The sequence below is a fragment of the Phyllopteryx taeniolatus genome, chromosome 20 (assembly GCF_024500385.1).
Source record: "Phyllopteryx taeniolatus isolate TA_2022b chromosome 20, UOR_Ptae_1.2, whole genome shotgun sequence".
In the NCBI taxonomy this organism is placed as follows: Eukaryota; Metazoa; Chordata; class Actinopteri; order Syngnathiformes; family Syngnathidae; genus Phyllopteryx; species Phyllopteryx taeniolatus.
This window is the reverse complement of record NC_084521.1, coordinates 12,009,617-12,026,630: the sequence shown is the minus strand read 5'-3', so window position 1 is coordinate 12,026,630 and position 17,014 is coordinate 12,009,617. Positions and strand designations below refer to the sequence as shown.

The window sequence follows — 17,014 nt, the reverse complement described above, 5'->3', positions numbered from 1 at the left end:
TAAAGGCACAAGTACTTTTTCATCCTAGTTGGATGACAGAGCTGATGTAGCTGTGGCTTGAATGTAAATCAAGGACATTTTATGTCACAATTATGCAGGTTTCTGGTCGTTTTCCACTAATGTTGCAGTGAATAGGTTTTAACTCGAGTGAGCATTATTGGTCTGACCATTGGTATCAGATGCTGCAGAATGTAAATGTGACTATTCATTAGGAGTTTTCTTTCAGTCTGCAGTTGAACATTGCAAAAGACTAGAAAAATAATTTCCAACATGTAAAACATGACACCTCATCAACACAGACGCAACACTTATTTTTAAGCTTTTATTCACTTAAATCCTCAAGTGTTAACGCAAGAACATAACATTTATAATGTCCTTTGGTGGGAATTGAAATACACTTTATTAATACTTTATGTAAACTGATATTCTATGATGCCAGCATGTTGCTGACACAAAGGAGAATGACCCGTCCGTACAACTAAAAATATAAAACAAAGATGAATGGGGTAGAAAAATAAAGAAAAAAAGGATGCATTTTGGGTGTTGTGTACATTAAAGTTTCATTTTTTTTTTTTTTGTCACAGTTCAGCAAAGATACAAAAGGACGACATTGCTTCTTTTGTTTGCTCAGTTGAAAAGAGAACCTGTAAATACACCGATGATTTTCTATCCACTTGTATGGAAAACTATCGTCTGACTGGGATAAAAGAGAGCGGAGACTCTAATAGAAAAGAATCAGACAGCTTTAGTGGCGTTTCTTAGAGGAGGAAACGATGAAAGGAAGGCAGAGAGAGAAAGAGATAAGAGAGAGAGAGAGAGCAAGAGCGAGAGAGAGAGGAGGAGGATTCATACACATGTGCATCACCAACGTTTGACAAAAAAAAACCAAAAGAAAAACAAGAATCGTTCAACCAGCGAGGGTTTTACAGAGTAACATTCACAAAAGCACAGGTCAGTGGCTGCATGGCGAGGAGAAGGAAGAGGAGCATGAGCTTGAAGGCGGAGAGATTGAGAGAAAGTTTGTGTGGCACAAAAAAGCAGTCTGCGCACTTTTCTTCCATCCACAATGCACTGGCAAAGAGCTTGTTCTCCATGTGTTCTCTCCCATGAATTATGTTGAAGAGGCTGAGGGAAATATTTATTTGATTTGTCTTCCTCAACAGTCAAGCCAGCACTGAACTTACAGGACCATCCCAAAGGCGTCTCGGCAGCTTCTGTCGGCTCGTGCGAGTCAATTGGTTGCAGCCGTGGTTGCCGTGGTAATAACAGAGGAAGTCATCTTCAGTTATTCGCTCCAACTAGAGGGAGCTTTAAGCACCTGTATGGCTTCGAGGAGGGATGAGCAGGAGGAGTTAGGTGGGGCGGGGGGCTCATTTTCCATTGCACTCTTTTATGTTAATATTTAATATTATCTGGCATTTTTACATGTATATATTGTATTTATTTTTTATATATTATTTGATATTGAATGAAAAAAAATGTTTTTGCACTCTTTTCTCTGGCACATTCCTTTTCACATCAGAAGCTGGTACAGTACAGTCCACAAAGCTCATGATTGTTCTGCTTGAATGGTTGTTGATTATTCGAAAGGGGGATGGGTCAATGGGGTGAAGGCTGTGTGTGTGCGCGAGGGGTTTAATCGCTCCCACCAGGTCTCTTTAGAGAAGTGCCGAGCCCAGAAGAAGAAGAAGCGGCCCGAAGGAGGACGGAGGCCTCAGGGGGGGCTGGCCCGAATCGGCACCTCTGCAACCTCCGAGCCCCGACTCGCAGCGCGGCTTCTCGCACAGCAGGCCTGTGTAGGCCGAGGGGCAGTTGCAGCGGACGTTGCTGATGCACACACCGCCATTTTGGCAGCGCATGAGCTCGTTGTCGCACACCCGAGCTGTGGGGGAGGCAATGTAAAAGAGAGACAAGAGTGAGTTTATTAGAATATTTTTATGACACATTACTTGACGGCCACTGTGAGGAATGAAGATCCGATTACAGCAGGGCCCCAGCATCAAAAAGCATCAAATGACATTGATTTCATATAATTGAATCATTCACTCAGCTGCCCATTGGGAGCATAAGAAACTTGAATGATGATGAACAGAATTCTGACACAAGCGCATTTAACACCTATTGTAAGGTTACCATTGTATGCGGTGTATGTCAAAGAATAGTAGTAAACAAGCCTTGTCATGCTTCTAATGAGTAAAAGACTTCAAGTCAACCATAACAATGACTATAATAACATTGATTATTTCACAAAAAACACATGAATATAAAATACAAATTAAATCCCAACAGAAGACAATAACATTTCAAAATGCCAATAATTGTCACTTGGATGCAACTTTAAAATAAGGTTACCCTCAGGGGTTTATAAATTCTTTATGCACTGTTGATTAGTTTTTTAATACTTTGTTCAGGCTTAACAAAGGGATACAAGCCATTCGAGATGAACAGCGAGTGAAACCTCCTGCTTGCTAAATAGTGAACCCACGTCTCTTTTTGTGGGCTATGAATCCTCATTGAGATTTCTTGACCTCAAAATAAGGCTCCCTTTTGCCACCTATGAATGGTGAAGGCACATCAGGATAATTAAAAAGAAATAAAACAAAAGACTGAACTTGCTAAATAGTGTGCTGATGTTTTTTGATGTCATACATCACGCTATCAAGCATTTACATTTGTTTAGATGTACTACAGAATTCTGTACTTGTGCTCATTGGTAATTTCCAGAGTAACAAAGTTGAATCCGCAGTTTCCCCAAAGCCTGTGATGCTTTTCCCCCGCCTTCAGACAGCAGTGACTTTAGACAATGTGAACATCAGGTGAAAATTGGTTTATATTTAGAGCTGGGACACCGAGGCCACTCAATTCCCGCCGGAGGCAAGCTGTCAAGCAAGTTGCAGGGAAACAAAGCAAGGCTGCACAAACTAATAAACCAACAGAGACAAATAAACAATGACAAACACAGGAGACACTTCTACCCATTTCCGTCCTTTTTTCTGTGAGCGGAGAACAATATGGTAAGCAATCTATGAACTCGATGGGACATAAATATCACAGCAACAAATATCGGGGCTCTCAGCTGGATGCATGCAGTCTCCTAGGAGGAGTCAAATTGGGCTTTGATGGGAGGCATGCCAAGAAATATTGACTTCTATTAGGCATGTGTCTGGTTTGTGGCTGCTCTTTGCTGTTCTACTTCAGGCCTCAGCTCGCCACACACACCCTGAACCAAACAAGGTGACAGCACATGAACTTTTACCTTACTTTTCCATCCAGACATCCATCCATCCATTTTCTTCCGCTTATCTGAGGTCGGGACGGGGGAGGGGGCAGCAACTTTAGCAGGGGAGCCCAACCTTCCCTCTCCCTAGCCACTTCATCCAGGTCTTCCGGGGGGATCCCGAGGCGTTCCCGGGCCAGCCAGGAGACATAGTCTCTCCAGCGTGTCCTGGGTCATCCCCGGGGTCTCCTCCCTGTGAGACACGCCCGAAACATCTCACCTGGGAGGTGTCTAGGAGGCATCCTAATCAGATGACCGAGCCACCTCATCTGGCTCCTCTGAATGTGGAGGAGCAGCGGCTCTACATTGAGCCCCTCGCGGATGACCGAGGTTCTCACCCTATCTCTAAGGGAGAGCCCGGACACCCAGCGGAGGACACTAATTTCGGCCACTTGTATCTGGGATCTTGTTATTTTGACTTAGCTCCTTCTTCACCACAACAGACCGATCCAAAGTCCGCATCACTGCAGATGCTCCACCAATCCGCCTGTCAATCTCCCGTTCCATTCTTCCCTCACTCGTGAACAAGACCCCAAGATACTTGACCTCCTCCACTTGGGGCAGGATCTCATCCCCGACCTGGAGAGGGCACTCCACCCTTTTCCGATTGAGGCCCATGGTCTCAGATTTGGAGGTGCTAATTTTCATCCCAGCCGCTTCACACTTGGCTGTGAACCGTTCCAGTGAGAGTTGGAGATAACGGCTTGAAGCCAACAGAACCACATCATCTGCGAAAAGCAGAGATGCCATACTGAGGTCACCAAACCGGATCTCCTCTATGCTTCGGCTCGGCTGCGCCTAGAAATTTTTCCATAAAAGTTATGAACAGAATCAGTGACAAAGGGCAGCCTTGGCCGAGCCCAACCCTCACCAGAAATGAATCCGACTTACTGCCGGCAATGCGGACCAAACTCTGACATTGGGCGTACAAGGACCAAAAAGCCCGTATCAGGGGGTTCGGTACCCCATACTCGCGAAGCACCCCCCACAGGACTCCCCGAGGGACACGGTCAAACGCCTTCTCCAAGTCCACAAAACACATGTAGATTGGTTGGCGAACTCCCCTGCACCCTCGAGGATCCTGCCGATGGTGTAGAGCTGCTCCAATGTTCCGCGGCCAGCACGAAAACCACACTGCTCCTCCTGAATCTGAGATTCGACTTCCTGACAGACCCTCCTCTCCAGCATCCCTGAATAGACCTTACCAGGGAGGTTGAGGAGTGTGACTCCCCTGTAGTTGGAACACACCCTCCGGTCCCCCTTCTTAAAAAGGGGGAACACCACCACAGTTTGCCAATCCAGAGGCACTGTCCCTGATGTCCATGCGATGTCGCAGAGGCGTGTCAACCAGGAACGCCCCTCAACATCCAGAGCCTTTAGGAACTCCGGGTGAATTTCATCCACCGAGGAGCTTTTTAACCACCTCGGTGACCTCAACCCCAGAGACGCCAGACTCTGCTTCCTCATGGGAAGGCGTGTCAGTGGAATTGAGGAGGTCTTCGAAGTATTCTCCCCACCAACTCACAACGTCCCGAGTCGATGTAAGCAGTGCCGCCTCCCCAGTATACACAGTGTTGATGGTGCACTGCTTCACCCTCCCGAGACGCCGGCTGGTGTACCAGAATTTCCTCCAAACCGTCTGGAAGTTGTTCTCCATGGCCTCACCGAACTCCTCCCACGTCCGGGTTTTTGCAAGAGCAACCACCAAAGCTGCATTCCGCTTGGCCAGCCGGTACCCATCAGCTGCCTCAGGAGTCCCACAAGCCAAAAAGCCCCAATAGGACTCCCTCTTCAGCTTGACGGCATCCCTCACCGTTGGTGTCCACCAGCGGGTTCGGGGATTGCTGCCACGACAGGCACCGACTACCTTACAGCCACAGCTCCGGTCTGCCGGAAGTGGGAGTTGGAATTTCTTCTGACATGGGATTCTGCCAGACGTTCCCAGCAGTCCCTCGCAACATGTTTGGGCCTGTCAGGTCGGACCGGCATCTTCCCCCACCATCAGAGCCAACTCACCACCAGGTGGTGATCAGTCGACAACTCCACCTCGCTCTTCACCCGAGTGTCCAAGACATGCAGCCGCAAGTCCGATGACACGACCACAAAATCGATCGTCGAACTGCGACCTTGGGTGTCCTGGTGCCAGGTGCACGTGTGGACGCCTTTTCAAAGGCCTTAGAACCAAGGGTGATGCAATTAATAAAACGATGAGTGCTTTTTTGATTTCCTGAAAAGTAGTGATTTTGGAGATGCCAGGATCCCACCCCACAATGACGTATGAAGCTTGTCATTGCTGAATACTTACTAACCCTGTGTGGTTTTCTTAGTAGATAAAGCTGGAGAATAAGCTGATAATTGCAAATTCACATCACATTCTCGTGAATTTGCACTCTTGCAAAAGTGAAAAGGCCTAAAAATGTCAGCCCCCATAAGCGAGTAGATGCCATGTTTAAACCTTTGATTTATTTATTTTTTATAAATACTTTGAGTAAACAGCAGCTGATATAGAAGACATACACATTTAAAACGTTTTAACAGGGTTTAGTTCCTCTTTAAGAGGGATTTTTCTTCCTTGATCTGCTCAGAAAACTGTCAGATGGACCATCGTAAAAGTTAAACCTGTTCAGTATTTCCATAACCAGGTTTGGCCTTGCCATGGACTCCATGATTATGACGTGAAATGGAGCAATAGCCAATTAGAAAGAGACTTGAATCTCATGCTGTTGTCGGACACAAATAGAGGAGCAACTGGCTGTGTTGGTTGTTTGTATAACGTGTCTCCCACATCAGTCACTACAATAAAAATGTTAAGAAGAAGAGTTTGTAACTGTAACGTAGTTACTTGATAAGTTAATAACTCAGCTTCTTTCATTTCTTCTTCTACTACTATCCTTCTGTCTTCTTTTTCCCCCAATCTGGGTGCCCTGCAGCATGATGCTGCCTTTTAGAGCAGTAAGCACACGTTTGCCGATTGTTATACCATTGTTTGGGGTCTCTCACAGTCCAAAAATTGGTTAAGATGTTAAAAATAGGGATGTGTATACCGTGCTTTTGGAAAAAGTGAAAAAAAAACTTTGGAGAAGTAAAGAAAAGTCACTGAGGTGCATTCATTAAAAGCGTTTTCTAGAAAATAGAAGCGATACGATCAGGACGCAGGGGAGACTCCTTTAATTAGACCGTGACCTTTTATCTTGTCCCTGCCGCTTCTAGCAAAAGTCTCCTCCTTCCGAGAATATTCACAGCATCTTCCACTCCTGCTGTGCAACATCAGAAAAACTGACCTGACAAGAGCGAATTCAATATATAGGGAACACTTTTTGTAGCAACTCACAGTTTATCATCTGAACAGGTTTGACTCTAAATGATACTGGAAGCTGGCACACTACCTACAGAGAAAGAGAGAGCCTAGTGCATATGACCTGCTGTCTGAATTGATGAATAAGGATTCATTTATTAAAGGAAGATTGCAAAACCACATAAAATAACATTTACTCGTCTGGAAACATTGATGCATCATTGCAGTATATTCCCAGACATAAAGTAAAATATAGATGAAGCAATATTTCCCAAAAGACATTTAATTTCAGAGTTGCAAGCAATGGTTGCCCTCCTCCCCTTTCCCCTACTCACCCAAGTCTCCCTATTTGATGTCATTGGTCTCAATCTAAGTTACCTATTTCATTGGGTTTATCAAAATCACCAGTGGTACAGCATCGATCGAAATAGATAACTTATGCCATTTAGTCCTATCACAGATGCATGGCGATCTGCTTAACATTTACAGGGCCAAAATGATATATGATATCATATTTGGGTTACATACAGTATATATTGTCTGTAGGAGTGACCAGGTTGGATAGGGTTAGAAATGAGCTCATCAGAGGGACAGCCAAGGTTAGATGTTTTGGAGACAAAGTTAGAGAGAGCAGACTTCGATGGTTTGGACACGTCCAGAGAAGAGATAGTGAGTATATTGGTAGAAGGATGATGAGGATGGAGCTGCCTGGCAAGAGAGTTTGAAGAAGACCAAAGAGAAGATTGATAGATGTAGTGAGGGAAGACATGAAGGCAGTTGGTGTTCGAGAGGAGGATGCAAGATTGGCTTAGATGGAAAAGGATGACACGCTGTAGCAACCCTTAACAGGACAAGTCGAAAGGAAAAGAAGAAGATATATAAATCTATAAATATTATGTATATGTTTTTAATCAAATACTGGTGTTAATGAGGTCGTAATCCAACAGTGATCACTAATGTCAAATGACAGTTTTAATCATTATTGGGGTTTGCTGGAAGTCTTTGTTTTACTCAATGTATGATTCTCTTATCAATCTCTCGCATGAAGCACAAGTCTGCGTGTACACAGAGTAAATGATAAGATCTGGTGCATTTACTTTTGATGAGGGAAAATATTTGGAGAGTGGACTGATGAAGTAGGCGTGTCTGCCAGGATCTGAAATGTGTTTGGTAAGAGATTTCAGATTTAATTGCATTTCTCAGTCTGCATACAAATGGAGACTTGACCATGCACTCAACTCCTTTTGAAAATGAGGATGTAATGGAAGGTCAAAACGAAAAACTTTTCAAAGTAAATCTCTGGTGCATGGTGGTAAATTTACTGACTTTTAGTCTTACTGTCTGAAGTACATACTGTACATGTGAACTAACTATGTGTTCATATTGCTTCACATTGAATGAAGTTCAAAAGTATTTTAATTTCTTTGAACTTATTAGTATTACTGTATAAAACAATAGGGGAATAATACAAAAAAACCTGTATTCTCCTCTTGAGTTGTTAGCTTTGGATGACATTGTCTGGTGTTGTGCACTGACAAAAAGGTGACGGATACTCAAACAGATTCCAGGCAGTCTGTCAAGCTGTCAATATTGACTCAGCTTTCATGTTGCTGTTGTGTCGCATGGCTGAATAACCACGTTAGTGAGCAGCATGCAGGCCATTGCTTTCCCCCAGCCCCTGAGTTGAGCCCTACAATGGACCTGCTAACATTGTTAAGGCCAGTTCAGTTCAGTTTGGTTTCAGCTGGCTTTATGATCTTTGCACATTTTTACAGGAAAGCCGAGGATTCAGAGTAAGGGAAATAAGTGAAGATGAGAGAGAGACAGTTGATTCGGGGATAGACGGAAGGGTGGACCTGTAAGGTGGTGATTGTTGTGGTTCTACTTACATTTGCAGCCATCGTCCCACATATAGCCGGGCAGACACTCGCGACACTTAGGCCCTGTAGTGCCCTCCTTACATATACAATATCCTGTGCCATTACAGCGATCACTGACTGAGCCGAAGGGATTACAATTACACTCTGGAAAAACAAAAACACACACAAGCTGGAGACAAGGTGCATGTGCTCTGACATCCCAGCTCACCTCGAGAGTGTTCGCACCGTGGCCCAGCAGTCCTTCAACTCAATTACCGGTACACTTCAACAACATTCAACTGATAAAAAAAAAAAACGATCTAGTCATCTGGAATAAAATGCTACCATTTCAACAGTAACACAGAATGAAAACATTATGAAGTTGATTCTATGTTTGAGCATTGTTTTTTTTTTTTAATGAATAGTTTTAATATTTATCAATGTTTTATTTTTGTATACTGGAAATGAGTTTTAGGGCCACACTTAAAATTATGAAAACATCCTTTTAATGCTACACAAATACAGTTTGATTATATATGACAATACAAAAAAAATGTATAACATTACATAGTATGTGCATTATTAAGGAAATAAATCAAATGTGGACATTTACACCCTAATGAAGGACTCCCCCTAACGCAACTTTTATATTATAAATATTCATCTACACATGCAACTTATTAAATAAAATTCAATATTAAATACGAGGATTAATAATTATTACAATCATCAAGCATTATTAAAATAGTATTTAAAATATAAAGTAGCAATTCATAGTACAAATACAATTAATCTAACATAAGTTAAATATATACTACTACTACTACTAATAATAATAATAATATGCATGCACACCCTTCCCACAAATTAAAACTAATATGCATATCATTTATGATCTTCCCTCTTAAAATCTTCACCTTTTTTTTTTACATTATTCATTTCTTCTTTTTAAAGTATCTTTAGAAATTAAGTTCCTCTTTTCATTGCCACCCTAACCCTTCTTTTAATATATAGCATGCAGTGAGCAAATATATAACTCATAATCATTAGCTCAGTTTTCAGATGGCCCAAATGGGCGATATTACACATGCATGTGTCAAATTGCATTTATCAAAACAGGCAGAGATATGCAAAGGTCGAAAAGGGAGAGTGGAAATGACTGGTATAAGGACACATTGGAATGAAATAAAGACAACTGAGTGGAATGAGTGGAAGGACATCACATTGAAATGGGCATTGTCGTAATAATATCTTTAACGGCCAAATTATTACTTTGTTACATTCATGGCCCTGCGATTGGCTAGCGAAAAGTCCAAGGTGTACCCTGCCTCTTGCACATACTCAGCTGCGATGGGCTCCAGCTAACCCGTGACCCCAATGGATGATTTTTCCTTACGGGAGTTATCTTCAAACACAAGAAAAAGGAATAGTAATATAGGGTATCAGAAAGTCACTCTGCACAAAAACACGAGGCATGTATTCTATATTTAAACATGTCTGTTACTGAAAATGTAAGTGCAAAGTTACTGTACTACATGTCTTTGGCAGTGGACCATGTCGACCTTCCAGCTTTGCAGTACAGCTGCAACCCTATGCTCACAAAGTGACACCTTTATTTTTGACGACCCCCGCCCATCAACTTTAACATATGTGCCAGGCAACAGGAAATAGGTGACTTTAAGTGACAAATCAAGGTGTTGGGGTCAGCATACAGAGCTGTGGTGGCTGCCAGTTCGGCACAAGGTAAGTTGTCAGTGGCTCTTAATGCCTTGTGATGGGGTTCAGCTGCTGCTCCTGAGGCCTTTTCATATATTTGACATAAAGTCATATAGCACGTCTGACTGGCACTGTGACTTCTTTGTTCTGTTGGAACTGTCGCAGCTTGTCAGCGACCCCCTCCCCTCCCCTTCCCTCAGGATTTACAAATGCACCTGGCTCTGCAGATGTTGAATGACGGAGAAATGTAACTTTTGCCATGGGGGACTATGCCTAATATGTTCACACGTTTTGCACAAAGAAAAACAGCTGAGGCAAGTCAGGATGCTTGTGCAAAGGTCACGGTCAGATTAAAATGGTTTGTAACTGACAATAACAATTATAAACGCTACATTGCCTTATTGGGCTTAATTGTGCGGCAGAAATATTAAGATTACAAAACAGTGGCTTTGTTCACAAATGATGGAGCTATTTAAAGCTAATAGCAAACAGAGCTTGTTTACCTAGTCGCCCAAAAAAACAGATGAAGAGTAATATTGCATAACAAAGAAATGTTTTCACACTGTACTCTATATTTATAGCACAGGCAGGAAATAAAAACAAATATACACCCTTCAGTAATGCTTCTAAAACTTTATTAGGAGGATTTTCCGTTTGAATGTTATCATTGCACTGTAGTTAATTGATTCATTGATTTATCCAATGTTCTAATCATGCTTTTATTTATACCTTAACCAAAACCTTTTAATAATATTATCAGGGATATAACATAAATATCGATATTGCAATGGCTCCTGCGATCAGGCTACTTTCCTGCACTAATGTGATCCTTGTACTTTATTTATTAATGTCTGGATCAAAACTCATCAGCTTGCTAAATTAAACTTTTGTTTTAGGAATATGAACAAAAATTTAACTAAATAGAGGATGATGGACAAGAAAGTGAGCGCCACCTATGGAGGGAGCGCAACGATAATCACAATCATAGTTTAATATTACACGACAGTACACGAATAAGTGAGTCTTTCTTAAAAGTAATGAATTGTGGGCTGTAATATACACACTATTTTGTTTAAAAGAAACATGCATCAAAATATCCACATAGACTAAGCTCATATAAGCAAACGAGTAGAGACAAGTTAACATGAGTTATTATACTTAGACTAGCGGTATTCCTCCTTGGTTGCTTGAGCCTAATGTGTCCTTGCTGGATTCAACTAATTTTATTGTCACTAAATGAAAAAAATCCATGCCATAGATTTGATGTTTGTGCCAGAAACATTACAGATTTGCACAACAGCCATGTTTCCTCCACAATTTACTAACCCAAGTTTTCTGATAAACAATAACGTTGCAAATGGAACTACTCTGGCAAATCAAACCGCACTTTTTCTTTGGTATTTCATGCATGTTAAGGTAACTTAACCTCATTGAGATGTTCTGCTGATATGTGAACAATAGGATGTAAAGTATACAGCATGTATTATTTAATATTTCATAATACAGTCTCTCTTTTTTTTTAACCAGTAAAACTATTTTGTATTATTAATTGGGAAGATGCATCACAGAATGTACTGTATGTATGATTTGACCAATTAAGTCACAGGTGTCAAACGGGTGGCCCGGGGGCCAGATCTGGCCCACCACAACATTTTATGTGGCCCGCGAAAGCAAATAAAAATAAATGTAATAGTTGAAAAACATGCTTTTATAGGCTTCTGATTTCAAAACTGGTTATTCATCAATGTTTTGTGTACACTCTATGTAATTAGAATATATGTGGTAATCTTTCATTTATATGGGTTCACAGTCGTAGCGGCCCCCTGAGGGAAGTCATAACTATGACGTGGCCCGTGACAAAAATGAGTTTGACATCCATGAATTAAGTCAATTAAAAAAAAAGAAAAAAGGTTTTTATGTTGAACCAATTGTTTGTTAATATAAATATTATTTTAACTCTAACTTAACATCTTTATTTTCAAAAATTCTTAAAATGATCTGAACTGACTTTTCATTGGTATTCATTTTGTGTTGATGGCATTCAATTGATCTTATTCAAAAAACAGACTGATACTGGCTTTTTGGTCCCTGTATGCCCAATGTCAGAGTTTGATCCGCATTGCCGGCAGTATGTCGGATTCATTTCTGGTGAGGGTTGGGCTCGCCCAAGGCTGCCCTTTGTCACTGATTCTGTTCATAACTTTTATGGAAAAATTTCTAGGCGCAGCCGAGCCGAAGCATAGAGGAGATCCGGTTTGGTGACCTCAGTATGGCATCTCTGCTTTTCGCAGATGATGTGGTTCTGTTGGCTTCAAGCCGTTATCTCCAACTCTCACTGGAACGGTTCAGAGCCAAGTGTGAAGCGGCTGGGATGAAAATTAGCACCTGCAAATCTGAGACCATGGGCCTCGATCGGAAAAGGGTGGAGTGCCCTCTCCAGGTCGGGGATGAGATCCTGCCCCAAGTGGAGGAGGTCAAGTATCTTGGGGTCTTGTTCACGAGTGTGGGAAGAATGAAACGGGAGATCGACAGGCGGATTGGTGGAGCATCTGCAGTGATTCGGACTTTGGATCGGTCTGTTGTGGTGAAGAAGGAGCTAGGCCAAAATAACAAGATCCCAGATACAAGTGGCCGAAATTAGTTTCCTCCGCTGGGTGTCCGGGCTCTCCCTTAGAGATAGGGTGAGAACCTCTGTCATCCGCGAGGGGCTCAGTGTAGAGCTTGGTCATCTGATTAGGACTTTTAGGACAGTTTCAAAAAGAGAAGTTTAATATATGGGCAGAGGTCGGTACACAGGCAGGCAATCCAAAAAAGGCAACAGTATCCAAAAACGTGAGGCAAAAAGGCGAGGTCGATAATTGGAACAGCGTCTAGTCTTACTGTGAGTCTGTGACGTGGAAACAAGGAATGCTGGAACGCGACGACAAGGTACAACAAACTGGCGACTAGAAAGAATGAGACACGAGGTTAAATGCAAGGTGTAATTAGGGTGAACGAGGCACAGGTGGTGAAGATGCTCTCAGGAGCAGGTGTGTACGAGACAGGGGGAAAACAACAACCGGAACTCACACCCATGACATTCTCTCAGTCTAAACACAATCATATCAGATGTCTGGCACATTTGGCACATACATGTAAAATCTGTTTTAGGCATTATTTCAGAACTGGGCACCAGGAGCGGCACGGTGGGCGACTGGTTAGAGCGTCAGCCTCACAGTTCTGAGGACCCGGGTTCAATCCCCGGCCCCACCTGTGTGGAGTTTGCATGTTCTCCCCGTACCTGCGTGGGTTTTCTCCGGGCACTCCGGTTTCCTCCCACATCCCAAAAACATGCATGAATTGGAGCCTCTATATTGCCTGTAGGCATGACTGTGAGTGCAAATGGTTGTTTGGTCCTATGTGCCCTGCAATTGGCTGGCAACCAGTTCAGGGTGTACCCCGCCTCCTGCCTGATGACAGCTGGGATAGGCTCCAGCACGCTCGCGACCCTAGTGAGGAGAAGCGGCTCAGAAAAATGGATGGATGGGCACCAGGACCTGGCGTGTATAGCGGCCTAACATTCTGTGGTTTCAGACCAAAATAAGTTCTTATCAGTGTCCAGTTTATTTTTTTGTTAGTTTGTTTCTTACTCATTTACACTATTCCAGACATGTAAATGAATGAATTATGTTGATGAATGTTGATTAGAAAAGGCAAAAGAGGAAGATGAGGAGAACAGAAGGATGGTTAATTAAAGGAAGATGAAAGTGGACAAGTCAGAAAGAGTAAGGACAGTTGGTAAGAACTGAGGCAGGGAGGGAAGCGGGGGACTAACCTATGCAAACATTTTCATCATCCAGTTCTGCCGAAGCATTGCGAAAGAAGCCCAGCTTGCATAGCTGGCAGTGCTGCCCCCTAGTGTTGTGCTTACAGCTCACGCAAATGACCGTGTTTAGCAGCTCGATGTAGCTGCAACGGTTGGAGTGGCCGAAGCATTCGCAGTCTTGCAAAGAAGGAGGATGTGTGCAGAGAAGGGAGACAGAAACGTCGCATAGAGTGTTGGAATTTGGTCTGTTGCTTCAAGCGCTACGGCCGTCGGGTTAGCATGAATTTAGTGCCATGGCATGCCAGGTAAACAATGACTGCAGTTCAAAGGAGGAGATGTTTGTGAGGTAATGGGGGCAGGGGGTTCATGATTAATCTGGCATGAGCACAGCCACGGTTGAGAAACGGCATTGCAAAAGCACAGCGTTAGTATAATCACAACACATCACAAGACACGACGAGGCGAGGCGATGAACGTTGATGAGGGCACAGAGATACGGTCACATCAAGATCCCCACACAGTGTAGAGAAGGTCGAACCATTAAGGGATTTTAACCCAGGGAACAGAACCTTTTGACTTTAGACATTACCTGTCTAAGCACAATTTCATGGTCGTTCTGATTTGAAGTGACAGGAAAGAGGATGAGATGAAACCATTTTTGCCAGTACCTTGTAATGCACCCCCCCTCCCCTACAAAATTAAAGAAACCATTAACTTTTCCAACATTAAAGTTGTAGTGTTTCCTTTAACGGCTTACAGATAAGCACTATATCAACCTAACATGAGCCTCAGTCACCAACAAAAAAATGGGGAAAAAAATATTCAAATAAGAGTTGAAATCATGTCTTATTAGTTGCCCCTCCTTTTGTTGACAAAGTGATAGCTAAATGTGTAATTTAACCCCATGATTTAGCATCACTTCCAACCTGGCCCTGAATTCATATGTGCTTCTTTGGGAAACAGGATAGTGTTTACCTATACTTATTAGTTGCAACTTAAGAAAGTATTTATAAACACAGCTACAAACTCAATTTGCTAAGAGCAAATGTAAGATGAATACGTGCAGCCATACTGGTAAATGAGTTCTGGTCTGTTCATTAAAAGCTTTAAGCCATAAGGCAATTGAAATAATTTCTGCAAGGTTTCATTGGCTTCTATGCGATGCAATGTCATGTTAAATTACTAGCATGGAGCAAGCAGTTACTCGGACTTTGAAACCTCATGCTGCAGTCATTTATGCTTACTATCATCCCTGCCCTGAGGGGTGCAGGATGGGCAGGTTTGGAGCCTCAGTTCAGCTCTGCTTATAGGAACCAGACTGGCAGGCTGAATGACCACTGACACCATGTGTCACAGCTGAGACAGATGTGAACTCTTAAGCCTCACCACTGCCAACCACACGGAAGGAAAACCCAGAGAGGGAAGGGCAGAGATTGGGGCTTTTTGTCAGACAGATTGCAGTTATTAAGGATGAGTATTGAGGTCAATTCTCCCTGTCCACTTACTAACAATCTGACAGGGCTTGGAAATGAAGGAGCACCCGTGCAATCCACTGCTAATCCATTTACGGCATAAGATTTAAGTATTACGCCTTACTTTCACACGTTTTTATCACAGGACAAACAAGCTCTATTTTCTAGAAATGGACTAAGGTTGTAAATAAAGCACACTTGGGGACTAAAAAGTGTTTGATTCTTAGACACATGTTGCTTAAACATACTGTAGTTGTAGTGTTACCCACTTTATTTAAAATGAGGTTCAAGTAAGGCTCGGTCTAACATTGGGTTTGTACTTCAGGGTAAGACAAAAGCATTAATTCATTAAATAAGAAGTCTGAGTTTTCATTAGGGGGCAATTCCTACCTCGCTTGCGGTTTGCAACGTGGACTGAAGGGGCAGTGGACAATGCAACTTGTGGAGCTACTAGAACAAATTAAAAAAGAAACAAACGTAAAAAATCAACATGACAATGCAATCAAACATAAACATGTAATGTCGCGAATTAAGAACATGGAGCATCAAGCTTGAAAATGAAAAAAAAGGCAGCCCCTAAAAGATGAATGATGGCTGTGGAAAACGAGGAGTGGCATTGCCAAGTGAAGCTGGCTGCATGAGGCAGCATCTGTTACAAACGCCGGAGATGCCCAAGGATTCAACTATTATTATTTTATGCTTCATTTAAAAAACAAGTGTTTTGTATGATTCAAAGATCTGTTTGTGTGTGTGTGTGTGTGTGTGTGTGTGGGAGCTTGTGTTTCCCCAGACATAAACTAGCCTCTGACAAACCACTCCTCCACCTCACTGGAGGCCAGCCAACAATGTTCCACTCTAAATGCGTGTGCAGGAGCGTGACTAAGGAAACAGACTCACAGTGAACGCATCAATCTCCCGATTGTGCTTCAGTCACAGAACAAAAAGTCGGTAAAGAAAATATGCATCTAAGCTAGTACACTGAGTGACATAAGCCCTGACACATACGTATGCTTGGCTGCAGTCACGGGAAGCAGAGTGTTGTGCGCTAGTTGTTTGTGAGGAGGCTGCACATCATATCTGCGTGATGGATTAAAGACGAGATGAGCCTACAAAACCACTGAGAAAGCTCTTCTGCTTTTCTTCCTGATGCGCTCCGATGGGACTAAGAATTCAAGGAAGCGCTGGATAAAAGCAATGAAATGCACACAATGTGTGTCCAAGGGAATAGTGTGCAGTCTCAAATCATATTACAACATTAAGAGTCTCATGAAAACAAATCTTAAGTGACGAGTCAACATCGTGAGCATCTTTGGGCTGTATAAACTAAGCTTTAAAGGTCCCATGCCATCATTTAGTTTTTTACATTTTATTTTATTATAATCTTTGATATCGTTTTGTTTTTCAGTTTGCAAGATAACTTGGGTGGACAAGGCCACAGTTTCATTTCATTTCATCCACAGTTGCATTATAAATTATAAATATAGTTAAGTATTGTTGTAAAATACATATATGCTTTTAATTTATTGTATTTGTATGGCTTGGTGGCGTCCGCCCGACTTGGCCACTCGCTCCAAACCCAGAAAATGCACC

General features: G+C 42.5%; 1 protein-coding gene across 12 annotated transcripts in view; it reads right to left on the bottom strand.

Annotated features, from left to right (window-relative positions):
- Positions 1 to 308: 308 nt before the first annotated feature.
- ntng1a (netrin g1a) overlaps positions 309 to 17,014 on the bottom strand; it is a 104,722-nt gene continuing 88,016 nt past the window's right edge. For 3 of the 12 annotated variants that reach the window (XM_061758539.1, XM_061758541.1, XM_061758542.1), the window contains one exon: positions 309 to 1,882. In XM_061758539.1, coding sequence (XP_061614523.1) covers positions 1,659 to 1,882 — 224 coding nt within the window. In that variant the 3' untranslated portion in view covers positions 309 to 1,658. Of the gene's footprint in view, positions 1,883 to 8,461; positions 8,597 to 13,961; positions 14,130 to 15,814; positions 15,875 to 17,014 lie in introns of all 12 variants that reach the window. The other 9 variants (XM_061758531.1, XM_061758530.1, XM_061758532.1 and 6 more) reach the window with 6 other exon arrangements.